The sequence below is a fragment of the Macaca nemestrina genome, chromosome 17 (genome assembly GCF_043159975.1).
Source record: "Macaca nemestrina isolate mMacNem1 chromosome 17, mMacNem.hap1, whole genome shotgun sequence".
Taxonomy (NCBI): domain Eukaryota; kingdom Metazoa; phylum Chordata; class Mammalia; order Primates; family Cercopithecidae; genus Macaca; species Macaca nemestrina.
This window is the reverse complement of record NC_092141.1, coordinates 84978494-85004711: the sequence shown is the minus strand read 5'-3', so window position 1 is coordinate 85004711 and position 26218 is coordinate 84978494. Positions and strand designations below refer to the sequence as shown.

The window sequence follows — 26218 nt, the reverse complement described above, 5'->3', positions numbered from 1 at the left end:
CCCAGGCTCTGGGGGCACAAGGTGGCCAGGAAGGGCTGCCCAGGGGCCAGGGCCACTGGGGGCAGAGGTCAGGGGTCGGGAGGGTCTTGAAGTCACAGTCCTGCCCTAGGCTGCACGGTCAGGGCCCACGGCCTCGGCTCGGCTCGGCCCGGCCCGGGCCGGCCCGGCGCAGCCCGTGTGACGACGCTCAGTCTCCTCTGAAGGCAGAGCCTGACCAGGCGCAGACCCCTGCATCCTGGGCCCCCGACCTGGGCCCCCCAACCCGGCCTCTGGGCCCCTGGCACCCTCCCCTGAGGCCCCAGGCCCAGAATTCACCAGAAGCCCTGAGAGGCTGCAGCACACAGCCCTGGTTGCAGCTCCCCCTCCTGGCCCCCGCCGGCGCTGCACCACGAGCACACATCGAGGGCACGGCCCTTGGGCCTTTATTCACTAGGACCTTCTGGAACCCTCCATGGCCCCACACCAAGCACGGGCTGGCACCCGAGCTCAGCCACCTGCAGTCTCCCCGGGTGGGGCTGTCGGAATTATGGCATGCTTTCTGGGCTCTCATTGATGAGCTAATCCCAAAGTAGGGGATGGGGCTGGATTCACCACCCGCCCCTCTGCTTTCGGCTCCAGACAAGGCCGTCGCTGGGGAGGCGTCTGCGCTCTCTGGGGCTCCCGCAGCTCCAGAGGGTTTGGCCTTGGAAGCAGGTGGGGGTGTTGCTGGGCTGCTGTTTCCTACTGGCCGCCGCCCCGCTCCTGCTGGTACAGCCTCTGCTCCCGGATGGCTCGTTCCAACAAGGGCAGGTTCATCCCCTCCACGCAGGTCAGCACGCGCGCCTTCACCAGGGAGCCTCCGTCTGCAAGACAAACACCAGGGCACTAGCGGTGACTGAGGTGACTGAGCGGCACCAAAGTGCATTCCAGCTGTTCCCTTGACAGCTCAGTCCTGGGTTTTGGCAGCAAGCTGTGTGGACAATAACAACGGCATATGGGGCTAAGGCAATTGCGTACTTGGGCCTAGAACTGTGGGCCTGCCATGCACAGCAGGCCCGTGTCTGGAACTTAGCAGGTGGCCAGAAAAGCCCTCTGGTCTGAGGAAAGGCCCCCTTGGCACCTTGGGACGCAATGTCATCAGAAACCAGGGGAAAAGAGACACCCATATTTTAAAAATCCAAGGGACTGAGCTTCTGGTAAGTTTGGCTTTATAGGAACAGGTCATCCCACCGTGGACGAGGGGCTCTAGCAGATGTGATGGTGACCTGATCCATAATGGAAAGGTTTGCCAATGTTCAGGTGGCACCAAACAGGAAAGACATGTGGGATTTGCCATAAGAGACTTTTTAAACATTTTCTTTCTTTTGCCAGATGAACTGGCTCACACCTGTAATCCTAGCACATTGGGAGGCCGAGGCATGTGGAACACTTGAGGTCAGGAGTTACAGACCGGCCTGGCCAACATGACGAAACCCCATCTCTACTAAAAATACAAAAATTAGCCACATGTAGTGCTGCATGCCTATAGTCCCAGCTACTCGTGAGGCTGAGGCAGGAGAATCGCTTGAACCCAAGAGATGGAGGTTGCAGTGAGCCAAGATCACACCACTGCACTCCAGCCTGGGAGAGACAGCGAGACTCCACCTAAAAAAAAATTTCTTTTTTTGAGACAGGGTGTTGCTCTGTCACTTGGGCTGGAGTGCAGTGGGTCAATCATGGCTCAGTATAGCCTCCACTTCCCAGGCTCAGGTGATCATCTCATCTTCCTCAGGAGCTGGGATTACAGGCACGCACCACCACACCTGGCTAATTTTTTTATTTCTTGTAGAGATGGGGTCTCGCCATGTTGCCCAGGCTGGTCTCAAACTCCTGGGATCAAGTGATCTGCCCGCCTCGGCCTCCCAACATGTGAGAATTATAGGTGTGAGCCACTGCACCTAGCTAACTTTTTTTTTTTTCTATTTTCTCCAGTCACAGCTTGCAAGGGAAAAAAAAAAATTTTAAAGGCCGGGCGCGGTGGCTCAAGCCTGTAATCCCAGCACTTTGGGAGGCCGAGACGGGCGGATCACGAGGTCAGGAGATCGAGACCATCCTGGCTAACACGGTGAAACCCCGTCTCTACTAAAAAAATACAAAAAAACTAGCCTCGCGCGGTGGCGGGCGCCTGTAGTCCCAGCTACTCGGGAGGCTGAGGCAGGAGAATGGCGTGAACCCGGGAGGCGGAGCTTGCAGTGAGCTGAGATCCGGCCACTGCACTCCAGCCTGGGCGGCAGAGCGAGACTCCGTCTCAAAAAAAAAAAATTTTTTAAATTTTTGCACTCATGCTCTTTCTGCTCTCTGAGCATTTTAATAAATAGATTTCTGAGACGGGCAGATCGCCTGAGGTCAGGAGTTCGTGACCAGCCTGGCCAACACGGCAAAACCCCATCTCTGCTAAAAATACCAAAATTAGCCAGGCGTGGTGGCTGGCACCTGTAAACCCAGCTACTCGGGAGACTGAGGCAGGAGAATCACTTGAACCTGGGAGGCAGAGGTTGCAGTGAGCTGAGATCAAGCCACTGCACTCCAGCCAGGGCGACAGAGTGAGACTCCCTCTCAAAATAAATAAATAGATTCAACGTTCTAGGCCATTACACTGTCTTCTTTTTATGCTGTTTTGAGATAAAGGCTGTGCCTGTCCTTTCCTCTAGTCTAGGTCATTTATAGCACAGCCTGAGGACAGAATCCAGGGTGTCATCCTGCCTAGATTCCAGCTGTCTACACAGGCTACCCTTAGACAATGAACTCATTTGAAACATGAGGTTGCCTGCGTGTCTCAGCTTCTGTTAGCCTAGTGCTGAGCAGCAGAGCCTGCACAGGTTAGAGAGGAATTGGGGCGGGGTGCGGTGGCTCCCAACACTATAATCCCAACACTTTGGGAGGGCAAGACAGGTGGATCACTTGAGGCCAGGAGTTCAAGACCAGCCTGGCTAACATGCCAAAACCCTGTCTCTACTAAAAATACAAAAGTTACCCAGGCGTTGTGGCACACACCTGTAATCCCAACTACTTGGGAGACTGAGGCATGATAATCATTTGAACCAGGGAGGTGGATATTGCAGTGAGCCAAGATTGTGCCACTGCACTCCAGCCTGGGCAACAGAGCAAGACTCTTGTCTCAAAAAAAAAAAAAAAAAAAAAAAAAAGGACAGGCGCAGCGGCTCATGTCTGTAATCCCAGCACTCTGGGAGGCTGAGGTGGGCAGATCACCTGAGGTCAGGAGCTCAAGACCAGCCTGGCCAACACGGTGAAACCCTGTCTCTACTAATACAAAAATTAGCTGGGTGTGGTGGCACACTCCTGTAATCCCAGCTATTCGGGAGGCTGAGGCAGGAGACTCACTTGAACCTGGGAAGCAGAGGTTGCAGTGAGCGGAGATCATGCCACTGTACTCCCAGCCTGGGTGACAGAGCGAGACTCTGTCTCAAAAACAAAAAAAAGATAAAGAACATGGAGTAAAGAAGGGCCTGGGTTATAAAAAGCAGTCAGAATGCAGTGGGGTGAGGCCTGGGGACAGGAAGGCGTTATACGGAGCACAGATGTTCTTTTAGGTTTGTCTGCAAAGGGAGGGAAGGTCATGGGCAGGCAGGTCGGACTCTAGTGTAGATGATGACTTCTTGCGGTTGAGACTATTATTTCCATATAGAGGAGGCTTGAGCGCCTTATATGTGGAGAGGGAAGAACCGTGGTAACCCTTTAGGTAGGAGGGACCCTGCTTCCTCTTAGACTAGAGGAAGGCGCTAACGGTGGCCATTTCAGTGTCTGACTGTAGGAGGAAGAACGGCTGCCTGTGGCCTCAATTCTAGCTGGGACATAAAGCAATAAGCTGGGAGGGACAGGGGAGGAGAGGAAGTGAGTTCTTTTTTTTTTTTTTTTTTTTTTGAGACGGAGTCTCGCTCTGTCGCCCAGGCTGGAGTGCAGTGGCCGCATCTCAGCTCACTGCAAGCTCCGCCTCCCGGGTCTATGCCATTCTCCTGCCTCAGCCTCCCGAGTAGCTGGGACTACAGGCGCCCGCCACCTCACCCGGCTAGTTTTTTGTATTTTTTAGTAGAGACGGGGTTTCACCGTATTTAGCCAGGCTGGTCTCGATCTCCTGACCTCGTGATCCGCCCGTCTCGGCCTCCCAAAGTGCTGGGATTACAGGCTTGAGCCACCGCGCCCGGCCGGAAGTGAGTTCTTACGAGGCAAGGGAATTTCTGGACTAGCTGTGGTGGCGCCTGGGAGGCGGGTGTGGCTAGGACACAGGAAGGATTTCTAGGCAGAGCAGGGAAACCTCAGTGAGCCCCTGAAATCATTGAGCTCCGAATCCTTGGAGTTCTGTGATCTTTCTGCACTCAACAGTTGGCAGGACCAGGAGGGTGGAGGCTGGGGTCTCAGGGCAGGAGTGAAGCTGCCAGGAAAGTGGCTGAAATGGTAGTGAGGCCCAGCGGGGAAAAGAGGTGGGGAAGAAAGTCCAGGAGTCCCGAGTCCACAGGTCCTGAAAGGGCAAGAGGGACGCAGCAGAAGTAGAAGGGAGAGCGGATGGCATGCAATTTCAGGAAAACAAGACCAAGGTGCGGCAGCAGGCGTGGGAGGTGGAATTGGGGCAGAGGTGCTTGCTGGTGGAACTGGTTGGCAGCAGGGAGACAGGAAGGGATGTGAGATGCTGACACACCTGAGGAGCCGGGGAAACTCGGGCCCTGCTCCAGACTCTGTGGGTGTGTGGTTTGGGGAGGAAGGTTTGGGCAAGTCCCGGAGCCATAAGGATGCTCGAAGAGGGAGGTGCACAGGGGACACACAGGAAGGTTTCCCTCCCTCCCTCCCTTTCTCTTCTCTTTTCTCTTTCTTTTCTTTCGTCTTTCTCTTTTTTTTTTTTTTTTTTTTTTGAGACGGAGTCTCGCTCTGTCACCCAGGCTGGAGTGCAGTGGCCGGATCTCAGCTCACTGCAAGCTCCGCCTCCCGGGTTCACGCCATTCTCCTGCCTCAGCCTCCCGAGTAGCTGGGACTACAGGCGCCCGCCACCTCGCCCGGCTAAGTTTTTGTATTTTTAGTAGAGACGGGGTTTCACTGTGTTAGCCAGGATGGTCTCGATCTCCTGACCTCGTGATCCGCCCGTCTCGGCCTCCCAAAGTGCTGGGATTACAGGCTTGAGCCACCGCGCCCAGCCCTCTTTCTTTTTTTTTTTTTTTTTTTTGACAGGGTCTCACTCTGTCCCCCAGGCTGGAGTACAGTGGTACAGTCTCAGTTCACTGCAATCTCCACCTCCCTGGCTCAAGTGATCCTCCCACCTCAAGTTCCCCAGTAGCTGGGACTATAGGCTTGTGTGCAATAATACACCCTGCTAATTTTTGTATTTTTTGTAGAGACAGGGTTTCACCATGTTACCCAGGCTGGTTATTATTTATTTTTTTTTTTTGAGATGGAGTTTTGCTCTTGTCGCCCAGGCTGGAGTGCAATGGCGTGATCTCAGCTCACTGCAACCTTTGCCTCCCAGTTTCAAGCGATTCTCCTGCCTCAGCCTCCCGAGTTGCCGGGATTACAGGCATGCGTCACCACGCTCAGCTAATTTTGTATTTTTTTAGAGACAGGGTTTCACCATGTTGGTCAGGCCGGTCTCAAACTCCTGACTTCAAGTGATCCACCCACCTCGGCCTCCCAAAGTGCTGGCATTACAGGTGTGAGCCACCGCGGCTGGCCGTCCAGGCTGGTCTTGAACTCCTGGACTCAAGTAATCCACCTGCCTCAGCCTCCCAAAAGTTCTGGGATTATAGGCATGAGCCACTGTGCCCGGCCTCTTTTCTTTTTCTTTAGAAACAGGGTCTCATTTTGTCACCCAGGTTGGAGTGTAGTGGCATGATCATAGCTCACTGCAGCATCGAACTCCTGCCTCAAGCCATCCTCCTGCCTTAGGCTTCCAAGTAGCTGGGACTACAAGCACAAGCCACCACACCCGGCTAATATTTTCATTTTTGTGGAGATGGAGTCTCTCTGCGTCGCCCAAGTTGGTCTCAAAATCCTGGGTTCAAGTGATCCTCCCACCTCAGCCTCTGAACATGCTAGATTACTGAGCCCCTGAGCCCAGCCCCACAGGAAGGTTTCTGATGGCAAGGTGCAGGGGTGCAGTGAGAGAAAAGCAGAAGGCAGAGGATGCATGGTGAGGGCTTGTGGGTAGATGCTTGCTGTGGTCCAGTGCCCTTCGGCCTGGGCGTGCTCCAAGCGCCTCTGGAGTAGGCCTGGGAAAGGCTGTGCCCCACACCTTAGCTCCAGAACAGGCGGCCCTCGGGCCTTTGGATGGCACCAGCAGGTGTCAGGTCTGTGGGTTTTATCGCAGCCCAGCACGTCTTCACCTGTCGGTCTTCTCAGCTAGTTCTTATGCAAACATTTCTGAAAGATGACCTCTCACCTGTCCTCAGAACCGTCAGTCTGGCCACAGGGCAGGATTCACATCTGATCAACCTTTGTGTCCCCACAGGACTTTGGGCCTGGCACAGGAAGGTTTATTGTTTTATTTCCATTTATTTATTACTATTTTGTAGAGGCAGGCGCTTGCTACATTTTCCAGGCTGGTCTTGAACTCCTGGGCTCAAGCGAGCCTCCCCCCCTAGCCTCTCAAAGTGCTGGGATTACAGGTATGAGCCACCACACCTGCACTTTTTTTCCTTTTTTTTTTTTTTGAACAGGGTCTCACCCTGTCATTCAGGCTAGAGTACAGTTGTGCAAGATCAGCTCACTGTAACCTTGAACTCCTGGACTCAAGCAATCCTGCCACCTCAGCCTCTCAAGTAACTGGGACGACAAGCATGTGCCACCACACCTGAATAATTTTTTAATTTTTATAAAGATGGGGTCTCACTATGTTGCCCAGGCTGGTCTTGAACTCCTGATCTCAAGCAATCCTCCTTCCTTGGCATCCCAAAGTGCTGACAATATAGGCATGAGCCACCACACTTGGCTTTCACAGGGAGGTTTAAAGCAGCCACAGGGTGCCCCCTCTGCCCAGGCCAGAGGTCAGGGCAGACAGAGCACAGTCAGCCCAGATGCTCTCCTCCCACCTCCTTATTTTTGATTCCCAGTTCCCTCTGTGAATGACGAGCATGTATGACTTAGAAAATCAAGACAGGCCAGGCGTGGTGGCTCACGCTTGTAATCCCATTACTTTGGGAAGCCAAGGAAGGTAGATCATGAGGTCAGGAGCTCAAGACCAGCCTGGCCAAGATGGTGAAACCCTGTCTCTACTAAAAATACAAAAATTAGCCAGGCGCAGTGGCAGGTGCCTGTAATCCCAGCTACTCAGGAGGCCGAGGCAGGAGAATCGCTTGAACCCGGGAGGTGGAGGTTGCTGTGAGCTGAGATCACGCCACTGCACTCCAGCCTGGGTGACAGAGTGAGAGACTGAGACTCCGTCTCCAGAAAAAAAAAAGAAAATCAAGACAAAATTTTTTTCTTTTTTTGAGACGGAGTTTTGCTCTTGTTGCCCAGGCTGGAGTGTAATGGCGTGATCTCCGCTCACAGGAACCTCCACCTCCCGGGTTCAAGTGATTCTCCTGCCTCAGCCTCCCAAGGAGCTAGGTTTACAGGCGTGCACCACCACGCCCAGCTAATTTTGTATTTTTAGTAGAGGCGGGGTTTCTCCACGTTGGTCAGGCTGGTCTTGTCCTCTTGACCTCAGGTGATCCTCCTGACCTCAGCCTCCCAAAGTGCTGGGATTACAAGTGTGAGCCACCGCGCCCCGCGACTAAAATGTTTTAAGAAAAAAAAAACTCACAAAAAACAGGTTGTGATGCAAATTATAAGAGTAGCAGTAAACTAGCCAGTGCCTAGTAACAGGCTACTTCCTCTGAGGCCTGATTAACTTCAGGTTCAATTTTTTTGGCAAGAACCCACCAGAGGTGGTGCTATTGTGTCTTCCTCTTGCCTCACATCGGAGGTACATGATGTTTGCCCTTCTGATTTTTATCACGTTGACATTGATCAGGCTGGCCCAGGCACTGCCAGCAGGTCCCTCCATCACAATGATCCCATCAAAATGTTTCCTAATGATTTTGGCCACTAGTGAGGACTGTTGCCTGGATTTTTTATTTTGTCAGGGCTTTTAAAGTGATGACTTTGAATTCGCATATTTCTCCTGCGTTCATTCGCTGTGACTCTTCTCTAAAGAACTTTCCAGGCCGGGTGCGGTGGCTCACACCTGTAATCCCAGCATTTTGGGAGGCTGAGGCAGGCAGATCACAAGGTCAAGAGATCAAGACCAACCTGGCCAACATGGTGTAACCCTGTCTCTACTAAAATTACAAAAATTAGCCGGGCATGGTGGCGCACACCTGTAGTCCCAGCTACTCGGGAAGTTGAGGCAGGAGAATTGCTTGAGCCCGGGAGGCAGAGGTTGCAGTGAGCTGAGATCATGCCACCGCACTCCAGCCTGGCGAGAGAGCGACATTCCATCTCAAAAATAAAGAATTCTCTTTCATCAACCATTTGGTTTCCACTACAGGCAATCCATACAGAAATGGCAGAATAGGGCCTGGTGCCAAGATCACGCCACTGCACTCAGCCTGGACAGCAGACCAACACTCTGTCTCAAGAAAAAAAAAACAAAAAAAAAAACAGCAATAAGAATCAGAAGCAGGCAGGGCTACTCGGGAGGCTGAGACAGCAGAATCACTTGATCCAGGGAGTTGGAGGTTGCAGGGGGCTGAGATCGCACCACTGCACTCCAGTCTGGCGACAGAGAAAGGCACTGTCTAAAAAAAAAAAAAAATGGTGGCTCACGCCTGTAATCCCAACACTTTGGGAGGCTGAGGTGGGCGGATCACGAGGTCAGGAGATCGAGAGACCATCCTGGCTAACACTGTGAAACACCGTCTCTACTAAAAATACAAAAAATTAGCCGGGTGTGGTGGCGGACGGCTGTAGTCCCAGCTACTCAGGAGGCTAAGGCAGGAAAATACCGTGAACCTGGGAGGCGGAGCTTGCAGTGAGCGGAGATCGGAGATCGCACCTCTGTACTCCAGCCTGAGCAACAGAGCGAGACTCCGTCTCAAAAAAAAAAAAAAAAAAGGAATCAGAAGTAAGGCTGGGTTTGGTGCTGCACGCCTGTAATCCCAGCATTTTGGGAGGCCAACGCAGGCAGATCCCTCATCCCAAGATAATGACACCTTGTCTCTACAGAAAATTTAAAAAGTAGCTGAGTGTGGTGGTGCATGCCTGTGGTCCCAGCTACTCAGGAGGCTGAGGTGGGAACCTCATGAGTCCAGGAGGTGGAGGTTGCAGTGAGCTGTGATCATACCATTGCACTCCAGCCTGGGTGACAGACAGACAGCTTGTCTCAAAAAAATTAAAAAAAATTTTTTTTTAAGATTCAGATCAAGAGCTGACAGACAAATTCAAAAAGATCTAAGCAAACTGCCTCGCCTCAGACCTGGTGCATTAGGCCTTGAGAAATTAGTGGTTTCTCTCTCTTCATTCTCGCTTCCCCATGGGGGACCATCTCTTCACTGTACCTGTCTTTTTTTTTTTGAGATGGAGTCTCACTCTGTCATCCAGGCTGGAGTGCAATGGAACGATCTGGGCTCACTGCAACCTCTACCTCCCTGGTTCAAGTGATTCTCCTGCCTCAGTCTCCTGAGTGGCTGGGACTACAGGCACATGCCACCATGCCCAGCTAAGTTTTGTACTTTTAGTAGGCACGGGGTTTTGCCATGTTGGCTAGGCTGGTCTCGAACTCCTGACCAGCCACCCTGTCTTTGAGTTGGCACCATGTGACCAGTCCACTCTGAATTGAATCCTCAAGAGTCCTTGAACTTGTGGGCTGATTTGGAAGAAACATTAACCCCGATGAGACACTGCTGTCGGGTCACGAGCCCATTCCTCACTGACTGCCCCAAAGACTGCCCCAGCTCAGGCCCCAGGAGGAGAAAGGGGGTGTGAGGCCGCAGCTCACCCTGCTGGTGCTGGAGCTCCCCAAGGACAATGTACAGGGAGCCCACCTGGGCGTGGAAGGGCTCCACCAACTTGGTACAGACAAGAACCTGGTGTTGATCAGATCCGTGCTGAGCCATCAGTGTTACTCTGGACTGGATCATGTCATAGAGGCACAACCTGAAAGGCAGAGGAAATGCAATAATTTCCATCCATATGTAGAATCACCACCACGTGCAAAAGGTTTGCACGGCCAAGAAATCTATAGAAAAGTGTTCAGCCTCAGTCTCATCAGAGAAATGCAAATTGCAGCAGCAAACCAGAAAAAAAATTTTCAGTCTACATGGTAGAATGTAAAGGAATTCCTTTTAATTTTCATCCCCTTGCCTTTAATTTTCTTAATGTTATATTTTTGATAAGCAGAAGCTTTTAATTTTGTTAATGATCAGTTTATTCATTGTTTATTCATTTTTTTCTTTTCTTTTTTTTTTTTTTGTGAGATGGAGTCTCGCTCTGTTGCCCAGGCTGGAGTGCAGTCGTGCAACCTTGGCTCACTGCAACCTCCACCTCCCGGGTTCAAGCAATTCTTGTGCCTCAGCCTCTTGAGTAGCTGGGGTTACAGGTGCCTGCCACCAGGCCTGGCTAATTTTTGTATTTTCAGTAAGGAAGAGGTTTTACCATGTTGTCCAGGCTGGTATCCAACTCCTGACCTCTAGTGATCCACCCACCTCAGCCTCCCAAAGTACTGGGATTACAGGCATGAGCCACCACACCCGACCTTTTTTTTTCTTTTATGACTTTTGCTTTCTATGTCTTGTCTAAGAAATCTTTTTTTTCCTTTCTTTCTTTTTTTTTTTTTTTCTGTATCCCAGGCTGCAGCCTTGATCTTCCAGGCTGCTCAAGCAATCCTCCCATCTCAGCCTCCTGAGTAGCTGGGACTATAGGTACTTGCCACCACACCTGGCTAATTTTTATTTATTTATTTTTTGGAGATGGAGTCTCGCTCTGTTGCCCAGGCTGGAGTGCAGTGGCACTATCTCGGCTCACTGCTAGCTCCGCCTCCTGGGTTCATGCCATTCTCCTGTCTCAGCCTCCCGAGTAGCTGGGACTACAGGTGCCCACCACCACGCCCGGCTAATTTTTTTCTATTTTTAGCAGAGATGGGGTTTCACCACGTTAGCCAGGATGGTCTCGATCTCCTGACCTTATGATCCGCCCGCCTCAGCCTCCCAAAGTGCTGGGATTACAGGCATGAGCCACCGTACCTGGCCTACACCTGGCTAATTTTTTAACTTTTTGTACAGATGGAGTTTTGCTATGTTGTCCACGCTGGTCTCAAACTCCTGGGCTCAAGCGATCCACCTGCCTCAGCCTCCCAAAGTGCTGGGATTACACTCATGAGCCACTGTGCCTGGCCATCTTTTCTTTTTCAATATGGGCTATAAACGCTATTAAAAAAAAAAAACAAAAAACAAAAAACAAAAAAAAACTTTGCCTACTCAAGGTTGTATCCTGTTTTCTTGAGACAGTGCAGTCTTAGCTTGTAATCTATGACACAGTGTAAATTCTTTTTGGCATGTTGTGAAGTAGAGATCAAGATGTTCCCCTACCATATTAATATCTAGCTGGGCGTAGTGGCTCATGCTGGTAATCCCAGCACTTTGGGAGGCCAAGGCAGGTGGATCGCTTGAGTCCAAGAGTTCAAGGCCAACCTGGGCAACATGTTGAAACCCTGTCTCTACTAAAAATATAAAAAATTAGCCAAGCATGGTAGCATGCAGCTGTGGTCCCAGATACTTGGGAGGCCAAGACAGGAGGATCACTGGAGCCCAGGAGGTAGAGGCTGCAGTGAGCTGAGATCATACCACTGCACTCCAGTCTGGGCAACAGAGCAACTCCATCTCAAAAAAAAAAAAAAAAAAAAAAAAAAAAAAATATATATATATATATATATATATATATATATAGGTTGGGCATGGTAGCTCACATCTGTAATCCTAGCACTTTGGGAGGCCGAGGCAAGAGGATTGCTTGAGCCCAGGCATTAGAGACCAGCCTGGGCAACAGACCGAGATGCCATCTCTAAAAATTTTTTTTTTTTTTTTTTAATTAGCCAGGTACGGTGGTGCACGCCTGTGGTCTCAGCTACTTGGGAGGTTGAGGGGTCAAGGCTGCTGTAAGCCATGATCATGCCACTTGCACTTCAGCCTGGGCGACACAGTGTCAATATCTAGTAGCTCCACTTGTTGAAAGGACTATCCTTTCCCTACTGAATTACCCTGATGTCTTTATTGAAAATCAATAAAGCCGGGCATGGTGGCTCACGCCTGTAATGCTAGCACTTTGGGAGGTTGAGGCAGGCAGATCACAAGGTCGAGATGGAGACCATCCTGGCCAACATGATGAAATCCCATCTCTACTTAAAAAAATACAAAAATGGCCGGGCGCGGTGGCTCAAGCCTGTAATCCCAGCACTTTGGGAGGCTGAGACGGGCAGATCACGAGGTCAGGAGATCGAGACCATCCTGGCTAACACAGTGAAACCCTGTCTCTACTAAAAAATACAAAAAACTAGCCAGGCGAGGTGGCGGGCGCCTGTAGTCCCAGCTACTCGGGAGGCTGAGGCAGGAGAATGGCATGAACCCGGGAGGCGGAGCTTGCAGTGAGCCAAGATCATGCCACTGCACTCAAGCCTGGGCAACAGAGCGAGACTCTGTCTCAAAAAAAAAAACAGAAAGAAAGAAAATCAATAAAGTATTGGCTAAGTAGGCTGGGCGCGGTGGCTCAAGCCTGTAATCCTAGCACTTTGTGGGGCCGAGGCGGGTGGATTACGAGGTCAGGAGTTCAAGACCAGCCTGGCCAAGATGGTGAAATACCATTTCTACTAAAAAATAAAAAAAAATTAGCTGAGTGTGGTGGCAGGGGCCTGTAATACCAGCTACTCAGGAGGCTGAGGCAGGAGAATCGCTTGAACCCAGGAGGCAGAGGTTGCAGTGAGCCGAGATCACGCCACTGCACTCTCCAGCCTGGGCGACAGAGTGAGACTCTGTCTCAAAAAAAAAAAAAAAAAAAAAAAAAAAAGATTTGGCTTAGTAAATGATGCAATATCACCACAGTGAAACAAAATGGAACTATTCAAAATGATGATGGAGATCTACATGTCTGACATCGAACTAGGTCTACCATACACAGCTAACTAAATAAATGCTACAGTATAGTAATACAATAGGATCTCATCTAGGTTAAAACACTGCTTTCTTCTTTTTTTTCTTTCCTTTTTTTTTTTTTGAGGTAGGATCTCACTCTGTCATCCAGGATGGAGTGCAGTGGTGCAATCTCAGCTCACTGCAGCCTAGACCTCCCAGGTTCAGGTGATCCTCCCACCTCAGCCTCCCCAGTAGCTGAGGCTACAGGCGCACACTGCCATGCCTGGCTAAATTTTTGTATATTTTGTAGAGACAGGGTTTCACCATGTTGCCCAGGCTTGTTTCAAACTCCTGGACTCAACCAATCCTCCCACCTCAGCCTCCCAAAGTGCTAGGATCACAGATGTGAGCCTCCACACCCAGCCTTTAACTAGGTCAAAATATATATTTTTTTTTTTTTTTTTTGAGACGGAGTCTCGCTGTGTCTCCCAGGCTGGAGTGCAGTGGCGTGATCTCGGCTCACTGCAAGCTCCGCCTCCCGGGTTCACGCCATTCTCCCGCCTCAGCCTCCCAAGTAGCTGAGACTACAGGCGCCCGCCACTACGCCCGGCTAGTTTTTTTGTACTTTTAGTAGAGACGGGGTTTCACCATGTTAGCCAGGATAGTCTCGATCTCCTGACCTCGTGATCCACCCGCCTCGGCCTCCCAAAGTGCTGGGATTACAGGCTTGAGCCACCGCGCCCGGCCCTTTTTTTTTTTTTGAGACCAAATTTCACTCGTCACCCAGGCTGGAACGTGATCTTGGCTCACTGCCACCTCTGCCTCATGGGTTCAAGCAATTCTCCTGCCTCAGCCTCCCAAATAGCTGGGATTACAGGCGCCTGCCACCACGCCTGGCTAATTTTGGTATTTTTTGTAGAGACGGGGTTTCACCATGTTGGCCAGGCTGGTTTTGAACTTCTGACCTCAGGTGATTCGCCCACTTTGGCCTCCCAAAGTGTTGGGATTACAGGCGTGAACCACCGCACCCGGCCTAGATTAAAATACTACTTTCTCTTTTTTTTTTTTCCGAGACAGAGTCTCACCCTGTCCTCTAGGCTGGAGTGCAATAGCACAATCTCAGCTCACTGCAACCTCCACCTCCCAGGTTCAAGCAATTCTCCTGCTTCAGCCTCCCGAGTAGCTGGGATTATAGGCACACGCCACCATGCCAGGCTAATTTTGTATTTTTAGTAGAGACACGGTTTCTCCATGTTGGTCAGGCTGGTCTCAAACTCCCGACCTCAGGTGATTCACCCACCTCAGCCTCCCAAAGTGCTGGGATTACAGGCATGAGCCACCGCGCCCAGCCCTAACTATTTTTTTTTTTGGGGGGGGGTAGAGAAAGACATTTAACCATCACCCCCACCAGTGAAAAAAATAAAAAAAACCATTCTCACCTGCCAAATGTTCTCAGTGTGCCCCCATCAGGAACTTGGCCTGCACTGACCTCCCAGGGGAGGTAATAGGTCCCAGGTTTGGGCAGCATCATGGGCTCCTATAACCAAACAGTTGAGATGGATTTTGAAGTTTCCTGATAAATCAAATAGACTGCAAAACAGAGATTAGCAGATATATGAGACCAACAGCATCTTGAAGACTAATTCCAGTGAGCAGTGTTTTAAAATTAAAAAAAAAAATTTTGCCAGGCACGGTGGCTCATGCCTATAATCCCAGCACTTTGGGAGGCCGAGGCAGGTGGATCACGAGGTCAAGAGTTTGAGACCAGCCTGACCAACATGGTGAAACCCCATCGCTACTAAAAATACAAAAATTAGCTGGTGGCGTGCGCCTGTAATCCCAGTTACTCAGGAGGCTGGAGCAGGAGAATTGCTTGAACCCAGGAGGTGGAGGTTGCGATGAGCCAAGATCGTGCCACTGCACTCCAGCCTGGGTGATAGAGCAAGATGCTGTCTCAAAATAAATAAATAAATAAATTGATATAATATGCATTCATGTATTAAAAACAAACAAACAAACAAACAAAAACAAACCACGGCCGGGCGCAGTGGCTCACGCCTGTAATCCCAGCACTTTGGGAGGCTGAGGCAGGTGGATCCCCTGAGGCCGGGAGATCAAGACTAGCCTGACCAACATGGAGAAACCCTGTCTCTACTAAAAATACAAAATTAGCCGGGCATGGTGGCGCATGCCTGTAATCCCAGCGACTTGGGGGGCTGAGGCAGGAGAATCACTTGAACCCAGGAGGCAGAAGTTTCAGGGAGCCGAGATCGTGCCATTGCACTCCAGCCTGGGCAACAAGAGCAAGACTCCATCTCAAAAAAACAAAGCAAAACAACCGAAACCAAACAAACATAGACCAGCCCTGACAACATAGTGAGAATTCATCTCTATGAAACAATTAAAACATTAGGCCAGGCACAGTGGCTCATGCCTGTAATCCCAGCTCTTTCGGAGGCCAAGGCGGGTGGATCCCTTGAGACTAGGAATTCGGGACCAGCCCGGGCAACACGACAACACCCCATCACTACAAAAAAAATACAAAAATTAGCCAGGTGTGGTGTCTCTCACCTGTAGTCCTAGCAACTTAGGAGGCTGAGGCAGGAGCATCACTTCACCACAGGAGGTTGAAGCTGCAGTGAGCTATGATCACACCACTACACTCTAGCCTGGTCAACAGAGTAAGACCCTGTCTCAAAATAATAATAAACCAAAGCAATATTTAAAAAGCTGCTGGGCGCGGTGCCTCATGCCTGTAATCCCAGCACTTCGGGAGACCGAGAAGGGCGGATCACCTGAGGTCAGGAGTTTGAGACCAGCCTGACCAACATGGAGAAACCCCGACTCTACTAAAAATACAAAATTAGCGGGGTGTGGTGGCACATGCCTGTAATCCCAGCTACTAGGGAGGGCGAGGCAGGAGAATTGCTTGAACCTGGGAGGCGGAGGTTGCGGTGAGACGAGATTGCGCCATTGCACTCCAGCCTGGGCAACAAGAGCGAAACTCCGTCTCAAACAAACAAACAAACAAGCAAAATTAAAAAGCTATGTGTGGGCCGGGCACGGTGGCTCAAGCCTGTAATCGCAGCACTTTGGGAGGCCGAGATGGGCGGATCATGAGGTCAGGAGATCAAGACCATCCTGGCTAACACGGTGAAACCCCGTCTCTACTAAAAAATACAAAATATTAGCCGGGCGTGGTGGCGGGCGCCTGTAGTCCCAGCTACTCGGGAGGCTGAGGGAGGAGAATGGCATGAACCTGGGAGTTGGAGCTTGCAGTGAGCTGAGATCCAGCCACTGCACTCCAGCCTGGGCGACAGAGCGAGACTCCGTCTCAAAAAAAAAAAAAAAAAAAAAAGCTATGTGTGGCCCTGAATGGTGGCTCACACCTGTCATCCCAGTGCTTTGGGAGGCCAAGGTGGGAGGACTGCTTGAGGCCAGGAGTTCAGGACCAGCCTGAGAACAAAGCAACAGCCTGACTTTACAAAAAAGAAAAAAATTTGGCAGGCTACAAATACATGTAGTACCAGCTACTTGGGTGGCTGAGGTGGGAGGATAGCTGGAACCCAGGAGTTCGAGGCTGCAGTGAGCTATGAGAGCATCACAGAACTCCAGCATGGATGACGGAGGGAGGCTCTGTCTCTAAAAAAAATAAAAAGTCAGGCCGGGCGCGGTGGCTCAAGCCTGTAATCCCAGCACTTTGGGAGGCCGAGACGGGCGGATCACAAGGTCAGGAGATCGAGACCATCCTGGCTAACCCGGTGAAACCCTGTCTCTACTAAAAAATACAAAAAAAAACTAGCTGGGTGAGGTGGCGGGCGCCTGTAGTCCCAGCTACTTGGGAGGCTGAGGCAGGAGAATGGCGTAAACCTGGGAGGCGGAGCTTGCAGTGAGCTGAGATCCGGCCACTGCACTCCAGCCTGGGCGACAGAGCGAGACTCCGTCTCAAAAAATAAAAATAAAAAAAAAATAAATAAATAAATAAAAAGTCCGGGCACGGTGGCTCACGCCGGTAATCCCAGCACTTTGGGAGGCCAAGGTGGGCAGATCACCTGAGATCAGGAGTTTGAGACCAGCCTGGCCAACATGGCGAAATTCCATCTCTACTGAAAATACAAAATTAGGCTGGGTGCAGTGGCTCACACCTGCAATTCCAGCACTTTGGAAGGCTGAGGCAGGTGGGTCACTTGAGGTCAGGAGTTCAAGACCAGCCTGGCCAACCTGGTGAAACCCCATCTCTACTAAAATTACAAAAATTAGCCAGGCATGATGGCAAGCACCTGTGATCCCCGCTACTTGGGAGGCTAAGGCATGAGAATCGCTTGAACCCGGGAGGCAGAGGTTGCAGTGAGCTGAGCTCACACCACTGTACTCCAGCCTGGGCAACAGAGAGAGACTCAGTCTAAAATAAATAAAATAAAATAAAATAAAATAAAATAAAATAAAATAAAATAAAAAGCTATGTGGAGAAGTATTGTTCCATTCCAATCTCTATGTAACCCATTCCTTCCAATCCCATAAAACAGGGGTTTATAAATGAGTACACAGTACATTTTTCAGCTTTGTGGGCTCTATGATCTCTGTTACAATTGTAGACATGCATTCAAACGATAACAGAGATGTGTTCTCAGAAATGCAGTTAGGTGATTTCATCATTGTGTGAACATCACTGTGTACTTACACAAACCTAGATGGCACAGCCTACTGCAGCCCTGGTGCTGTATGGTGGAGCCTATTGTTCGCAGGCTATCAACCTGTACCACGTGTGGCTGTACAGAACACTGGAGGCAACTGTAGCACAATGGTATCTGTATATCTGAACATAAGCAAACATAGGAGAGAAAATGGTAAAAAATGGTCAATAGTAAAAAATATGGTGTTATATAATCTTTTGGGCCACTGTGTATACGCGCTCTGTCATTGACCCAAATGTGTGTATGTGGCATGTGCCTGTACAAGGTCTCACTCTGTCACCAAGGCTGGAGTGCACTGGTGGGATCATAGCTCACTGCAGCCTCAAACTCCTGGACTCAAGTGATTCCCCTTGCCTCAGTCTCCCAAGGGACTACAGGTGCATACCACCACATCTGGCTGCCTTCAACTATTTATTTATTTATTTATTTATTTATTTATTTTGAGATGGAGTCTCACTCTGTTGCCCAGGCTGGAGTGCAGTGGCGTGATCTCGGCTCACTGCAAGCTCTGCCTCCCGGGTTCACACCATTCTCCTGCCTTAGCCTCCCGAGTAGCTGAGACTACAGGTGCCCCCCACCATGCTGGGTAATGTTTTTGTATTTTTAGTAGAGACGGGGTTTCACCATGGTAGCCAGGATGGTCTCGATCTCCTGACCTTGTGATCCACCCGCTTCAGCCTCCCAAAGTGCTGGGATTACAGGCGTGAGCCACCGCACCCGGGCCATTTTTTTTTTTTTTTTACTTTTTTTGAGACAGAGTCTTGCTCTGTTGCCTGCCTGGTAGGGCTGGTGTCCCATCATAGATATGACCCCATATTTATGGGGCCTCTCCCTGGGGCTGATGGTCGGGGATACAAGCTGCTGAGCAGTGAGCAGAGAAGCAGCAACTGTGAGTCAGAGGCTACAGACAGAAGCAGCTAACTTCAAACGGTGCAACTTCAGGGAAAGATCGCCTTCTTCCCATACCATCCCCTTTCCAACTCCCATCCCTCTAAGAGCTATCACCCTATAAAATCCTCAGCATACACTACCCTTCAATCTGTTTGTGTGACCTGATTCTTCCTGGATGCCAGACAAGAACCGGGTGCTGAGAGGCACAGGCTTGGATGCTGCTGCGGGCTCTGCACAGAACCTGCTCCCGCCAGAGAGGAGCGATGGGCTGGTTCGTTCCATCCTGTTGCTGCACTTGCTTGCTCCCATGCTCCCTCTCTTGAGGAATGGCCAGTGGCTGGCTGAGTGAAACGAGTCACTCCAGTTCCCAACCAGGGAACCAAAGGGGTCAAGGGAACAACTCCATCTCAGCATGATCTCGGCTCACTGCAGTCCCTGCCTCCGGGGTTCAAGCGATTTGCCTGCCTCAGCTGCACCTACCACCACACCCAGCTAATTTTTTTTTTTTTTTTTTTTTTTTGAGACAGAGTCTTGCTCTGTCATGCAGGAGTTCAATGGTGCAATTTTGGCTCACTGCAACCTCCGCCTCCCAGGTTCAAGAGATTCTCCTGCCTCAGCCTCACGAGTAGTTGAACTACAGGCGCCTGCCACCATGCCCGGCTAATTTTTGTAATTTTTTTTTTTTAATTTTTTGAGACGGAGTCTCGCTCTGTCGCCCAGGCTGGAGTGCAGTGGCCGGATCTCAGCTCACTGCAAGCTCCGCCTCCTGGGTTTACGCCATTCTCCTGCCTCAGCCTCCGGAGTAGCTGGGACTACAGACGCCCACCACCTCGCCCGGCTAGTTTTTTGTAGTTTTTAGTAGAGACAGGGTTTCACCGTGTTAGCCAGGATGGTCTTGATCTCCTGACCTCGTGATCCACCCGTCTCGGCCTCCCAAAGTGCTGGGATTACAGGCTTGAGCCACCGCGCCTGGCCACATTTTTGTAATTTTTTTTAGTAGAGACAGGGTTTCACCCTGTTGGTCAGACTGGTTTCGAACTCTTGACCTCAGGTGATCTACCCAGCTTGGCCTCCCAAAGTGCTGGGATTACAGGCGTAAGCCACCGCACCTTGCCGCATTTGACTTTTTTCATGAACACGTTCCTCTTGAACCCTCTCAGGCACATAGTGCCAGGAAGAACTATTCTGTTTGTCAGTAAAAGAGACAGAGACTGCCTGTGGCTATGGTGCAGATCACATCGTGGAAGGTCCTGATCATAGCTGGCAAGTGAGACTCATGCTGGTAGCCCTGGGGCAGTACCACGGAACTCTGTTCCTTGATAGGAACAGACAGTGACTCTGGACTGGGCTTTGCTTACCTGCTGGAAGCTACAAATGCTTCAAAACAATCAGAACAAGGCCGGGCGCGGTGGCTCATGCCTATAATCCCAGCACTTGAGGAGGCTGAGGCGGGCAGATCACTTGAGCTCAGGAGTTTGAGGGCAACCTTGTCGCTACTAAAAATATAAAAATTAGCCGGGTATGGTGCTGCATGCCTATAATCCCAACTACTTGGGAGGATGAGATAGGAGGATCGCTTGAGCCTGCAAGGTCGAGGCTGCAGTGAACTATGATTGCACCATTGCACTCCAGCCTGGGTGACAGTGAGACGCTCACAAAAGCAAAATTAAATAAAAAAAAAAAATGAAAAAGCAGAATAAGAGACGGTGCACAGATTTGGAAAGCCAACCATTATTTCTTCAGAACAAGGAACACACTATACAGCCCATAATGTCCAACGATGAGCAAAAAGATCTCCTCAGAGTCACAGTTTGATAGAGAAGTAAGATGTCCTTTGCAAAAATTGCATCAGTGAGAGAATTAGGGCAGCAGGGGAGAGGGGGAGATCTGATCTAGCCAATTCCCCTCTTGCCTTTGGCTGCTAAGCTGCCCTTAATTATTCCCGGGGTTGGGCCAAGCTAACTTTGGGAGACATTTAGTTTATAGTTTAAATGAAAATAGCCCTTCCCTAAAACGCAGCCACTGTTGTAAAGCTAATGAGAGACCACCAGGCTAGGAGCACAGAGAAGCCCGAATTCTGCGAAGACTGCCAGCCATTATTCCAGAGGTCACAAGCTAGGCAACTTCCCTAGTTACTCCTGCAGATAACATCACTACTGCAGAATCTAAGATTGGCCTTTGGAGATATCTTTTCAGGTTTTTTGCATGTCTGACACCACCAACTCCACATGGACCCCACCAACCACTCCTGCGGGGCCCCCCTCAGAGGCGACTCAGCCTGCAGGAGGACCATTTGCCACACCCCTAAGGTTGCACCCCCAACCAATCAGCAGCAAGCACCATTGCCTAGCTGCCACCACCCCTTTCCCAAAATTACATTTAAATGACCTCTAATCTCTGAGCCTTCCAGGAGACTGACTAATAATACCAACTCCCACGTGGTGTGGCCAGCCTTGTGTCAATTAAACTCTTTCTTGACTGTAACGCCATGTTCTCCATGAACTGATTTTGTTTGTGCTGCAGGAACCCATCAGGTGGTTATAGAAGTGGCACAGGCTATGAAAACATTCGTTGTCTAAAACAGAGGGAGATAAAAATTACGAAGGGCTGGTGTACACGAGTGTGTGCTCACTAACATGAGGGGACTAAAGGAGTGTCCCCACTAGATGTTCCTGTTTTTCTGGGGGATCTGGGGAAAAAGGGGTGAGGAGGATGCTGGGCTGGCTATGCAACTCTCACCAAGGGAGGAGTTTGCTGGTATAATGATTATACCTTTTTTTTTTTTTTTAAGATGGAGTCTTGCTCTGTCGCCGGGGCTGGAGTGCAGTGGCCAGATCTCAGCTCACTGCAAGCTCCGCCTCCCGGGTTTACGCCATTCTTCCGCCTCAGCCTCCCGAGTAGCTGGGACTACAGACGCCCGCCACCGGGAACGGCTAGTTTTTTTTTTTGTATTTTTTTTAGTAGAGACGGGGTTCCATGGTCTCGATCTCCTCACCTCGTGATCCGCCCCTCTCGGCCTCCCAAAGTGCTGGGATTACAGGCTTGAGCCACCGCGACCGGCCTGATTATACTTTTTTCTTTCTTTTTGAGATGGAGTCTCACTCTGTCTGCCACGCTGGAGTGCAGTGGCAGGTTCTCAGGGTCACTGTAACCACCACCCCCCAGGTTCAAGCGATTCTCCTGCTTCAGCCTCCTGAGTAGCTGGGACTACAGGCGCGTGCCAACATGCCCGGCTAATTTTTGTATTTTTAGTAGAGACGGGGTTTCACCATGTTGGCCAGGCTGGTCATGAACTCCTCACTTCAGGTGATCCACCCACTTCGGCCTCCCAGAGTGTTGGGATTATAGGTGTGAGCCACCTCACCCGGTCTCTTTCTTTTTTTTTTTTTTTTTTGAGCCAAGGCAGGCAGATCACTTGAGGTCAGGAGTTCAAGACTAGCCTGGCCAACATGGTGACACACCGTCTCTACTAAAAATACAAAAATTAGCCAGGCATGATGGCGGGCGCCTGTAATCCCAGCTACAAGGAAGGCTAAGGCAGGAGAATTGCTTGAACCGGAGAAGCAGAGGCTGCAGTGAGCCGAGATCTCCACAACACTCCAGCCTAGGCGACAGAGTGAGACTCTGTCTGAAAAAATAAATAAATAAACAAATAAATAAGTAAATAAAACTATGATCAATGCTTGAGCCTAAGAGTTTGAGGCTGCAGTGAACTATGGTTGAGCCACTGCATTCCAGTCTGGGTGACAGAGTTTTGTCTCAAACAAAACGAAACAAAGCAAAACTATGATCAAATACATGTGTATGCCTTTTCTCCTATTAATCACTTGTGTGGTATTCCTGCCAAAAATGCATCATCTGAATCTAATCATGAATAAATATCAGACAAATCTGAATTATGCGACATTCTACTGCAGGGGCCAAGTGGCCCTCTGAAGTTTCGCGGCAAAAAGTCAACTTGCAAAAGGCAGAGTAATGGTCAAAAAGGTGTACACATTTATGTAACATGTACATGTGGGAGACCTCAGAAGGAAGACCCAAAGATACAGGGGAAAGGTAGGATCTAATGCTGATAGACTGAGTGGGGAGGCCCAGCAAGGCCTGTCTAGATTCTTCTTGGCTTCTTGGAGCAGCATTCCCTCCTTCTGGGTGTGGAGCAGGACCGTCTCTGGAATGGGGTCTTGTGGCCTATAGTCCAACAAGGTAGGTCAGATAATTTCTTTCTGGCCAGTTTTTATACCAAAAGATGGAGGGAAAGTTAAGAGTAATATATTTAGGTTTCTTGTTTGTTTGTTTTGTTTTTTGTTTTTTGAGATGGAGTCTCACTCTGTCGCCCAGGCTGGAAAGCAGTGGTGCAATCTCGGCTCACTGCAACCTCTGCCTCCCGGGTTCAAGCGGTTCTCCTGCCTCAGCCTCCCGAGTAGCTGGGACTACAGGGAAGTGCCACCTCGCCCAGCTAATTTTTTTTTGTATTTTTAGTAGCGACGGGGTTTCACTGTGTTAGCCGGGATGATCTTGATCTCCTGACCTCGTGATCCACCTGCCTTGGCCTCCCAAAGTGCCAGGATTATAGGTGTGAGCCACTGCACTCAGCCTATATTTAGGGTTTTATGGCTGGCTTTGGGGGCAAAGGACTCTGTTTTCTATGACCCGCCTTGGGGAAGAGGATTCTAACGTCTCTGGCTAGCCTTGGGGGAGAATGGGCCTGAGGGAGAGGAGGGCAGAAGGTAAAAAAAAACTTGCTTTGTGGGTTGCTTCTGAGGCCTTCATTTTGGGGTATTGTTTTCTGAGATCCAAAACTACAAAAAAATGGGCTTATACGCTTCAAAAGTGTTAATGTCAGCCAGCCAGACGCGGTGGCTCACACCTGTAATCTCTACACTTTGGAAGGCTGAGGCAAGCGGATCACTTGAGGCCAGGAGTTTGAGACCAGCCTGGTCAACATGGTGAAACCCTGCCTCTAACAAACACACAAAACTCAGCCAGGTGTGGTAGCGCATTCCTGTAGTGCCAGCTACTTGGGAGGCTGAGGCATGAGAATCATTTGAACGCAGGAGGCGGAGGTTGCAGTGAGCTGAGATCATGCAACTGCACTCCAGCCTGGGTGACAGAGGAAGACATCATCTCAAAAAAAAAAAAAAAAAAAAAAGTGTTAAAGTCACAGAAGAAAAGTTCTTTGTTCTAGTCTTGTAATTCTCGTGTAAATTTGAAATTATTTCAAAATAAAACTCACCAAATTTAGCTCATCTAAGTCTTTTCTATTCAATGCTGAGTACACCCACTATCATTACATTAAGAGCAATTGGTTTCCTAGAATACTAGACCTAGAAGGTCAGCTGTCAAGTAGCCATTTGTTTACGCCACAAAGATTTCCTGAGCACCTTTAGTGGGGCAGGCACTGTGCCAGGTACAAAGAATAACTAGACACTCTCCCCGCTGTTGAAGGGGCCTGAGATCAGCACCTTAATAAGACAAATGAGGATCCTGAGGTCCTAGGGGTTAAGAGTGTGTATTATAGTTCTATTATTCAAATGATGAATGTTATACATCTTTGTAGTTTTACTTCTGAGAAAACCAAAGTCATAGTATTACACAGACTACAGACAGGCTAGGCGCGGCGGCTCACGCCTGTAATCCCAGCGGCTCACAACTGTAATCCCAGCGCTTTGGGAGGCCAAGGCAGGTGGATAAACTGAGGTCAGGAATTCGAGACCAGCCTGGCCAATATGGCAAAATCCTGTCTCTACTAAAAATACAAAAATTAGCTGGGTGTGGCGGCGAGCCCCTGTAATCCCAGCTACTTGGGAGGCTGAGATAGGAGAATCGCTTGAACCCAGGGGTGGAGGGTGCAATGAGCTGAGATCATACCACCTGCCACCACACTGCAGCCTGGGCAACAGAGTGAGACTCCATCTCAAAAAAAAAAAAAAAAAAAGGCAGGGCGCGGTGGCTCACGCCTGTAATCCCAGCACTTTGGGAGGCCGAGGCGGGTGGATCACGAGGTCAGGAGATTGAGACCATCCTGGCTAACACGGTGAAACCCCGTCTCTACTTTTAAAAATGCAAAAAATTAGCCGGGTGTGGTGGCGGGCGCCTGTAGTCCCAGCTACTTGGGAGGCTGAGGCAGGAGAATGGCGTGAACCTGGGAGGCGGAGCTTGCAGTGAGCCGAGATCGCACCACGGCACTCCAACCTGGGCAATAGAGCGAGACTCTGTCTCAAGAAAAAAAAAAAAAAAAAAAACAGTGACTAGAGATGATTCAACAAATCCGTGAATCTCCCTTGTCCACAATCCCACTGGGCAGAATTGTTTTTTGTTTTCTGTTTTTTTTTTTTTTCCTGTAGAGATAGGGTCTCACTATGTTGTCCAGGATGGAGTGCAATGTCACAATCTTGGCTCACTGCAACCTCCACCTCCGGTGCGCAAGCCACCATCCCATCTCAGCCTTCAGAGTAGCTGGGACTACAGGCGCATGCCACTACACCCAGCTAAGTTTTTGGTATTTTTTGTAGAGATGAGGTTTTGCCATGTTGCCCAGGCTGATCTTCAACGCCCGGGCTCAAGTGATACGCCTGCCTCGTCCTCCTAAAGTGCTGGGATTCCAGGCTTGAGCCACGGCGCCCGGCCCTACACTAGGTTTTAACAGTATTTAAGTGTGCATTTCCCACTTTGATGACGATAATGACGAAAGCAAAGAAGTCTGGATTCCAAGACCTCTAGTAACTGCGAGGTTGGGGGGAAAAAAATGTCGGGTTTCCCAGACAGAAGGCTTAGAGCAGCACTGCCCGCTCGGCCTCATTCTAAGTCCGCGTCCACCCCTTAAACAGCGGGCAGCGCTCACAATCCCACACCCAGGGCCCCGGAGCCCACGCCTCTGCCAATAAAGACGTCATTATTTTAACAAAAGGTAACTAGAGCCTCTCCCCAAAGAGACTTTGGTTCCCGTCCCATTCTCCTCCAATCCGGGTGGATTTGGCAAAAGCCCAAATGACCCTCCCTAGCAATTCCGCAAAGCCAGTCTCCCACTTTCCTGAGTCTCCCCGACCCCTCTCATTTCAGAGAGGCCTAGAGACACAGACCCGGAAGCGGGGAGAAGTCGGGCGGGCGGGGCGGGGGGCGGCAAGCGCAGGCGCAGTCCCTCCTCAGCCTCGTTGTCCCGCCCCTTCCCAAGGCCCCCGCCAACCTGTTCAGGGCGTCGCCGAGTCCTCGGATTTCCTCTTTCCGCCCCGCGTGGTCACGTGACGGGAGAGGTGGCGGGATACAAAAAGTGCTTTACTTTCCCTCTCCCCGAACGCCCCGCGGGGCAATTTCTTGACCTTTGGAGCCCCTTTCCCGAGGATCCGCTCGGGAGCCTCCCCTGGCCAGAAGCAGAGGATTCGTCTGCCCCGCGACCGGCCCCAGTCACGCCGCGGACATCGCCCCCTCTGTCTGGGCGGTTGTCACTCACGCGCCGAAGGGCCTCGGAGGAAGAAGGGGCGGGCCGGGCGAGCGGAGGCGGGGACTTGCGCGCTTCTGAGGCTGCCTCATAGGGCCCGGCCGGCGCTGGAGCTGCGGGTTTAGGTTGTCACTGCC

At 50.5% G+C, this 26218-nt stretch overlaps 1 protein-coding gene across 5 annotated transcripts; it reads right to left on the bottom strand.

Moving 5' to 3' along the window:
• Positions 1-399: 399 nt before the first annotated feature.
• Positions 400-25968, bottom strand: LOC105469185 (TEN1 subunit of CST complex). 5 transcript variants are annotated; one of them, XM_071083606.1, is made up of 7 exons: positions 25830-25967; positions 21035-21221; positions 17743-17877; positions 14501-14598; positions 9984-10095; positions 6401-6479; positions 400-842 (listed from the first exon to the last, which is right to left on the bottom strand). In XM_071083606.1, exons 4-7 carry the CDS (start codon positions 14590-14592, stop codon positions 721-723), a joined length of 405 nt encoding a protein of 134 aa, XP_070939707.1. In that variant the 5' UTR covers positions 14593-14598; positions 17743-17877; positions 21035-21221; positions 25830-25967; the 3' UTR covers positions 400-720. The 5 variants fall into 5 exon arrangements, with proteins under 5 accessions (XP_070939707.1, XP_070939706.1, XP_070939708.1 ...); XM_071083605.1 differs by lacking the exon at positions 21035-21221; XM_071083607.1 differs by lacking the exons at positions 17743-17877; positions 21035-21221 and having other exon boundaries at positions 25830-25968.
• Positions 25969-26218: the final 250 nt, after the last annotated feature.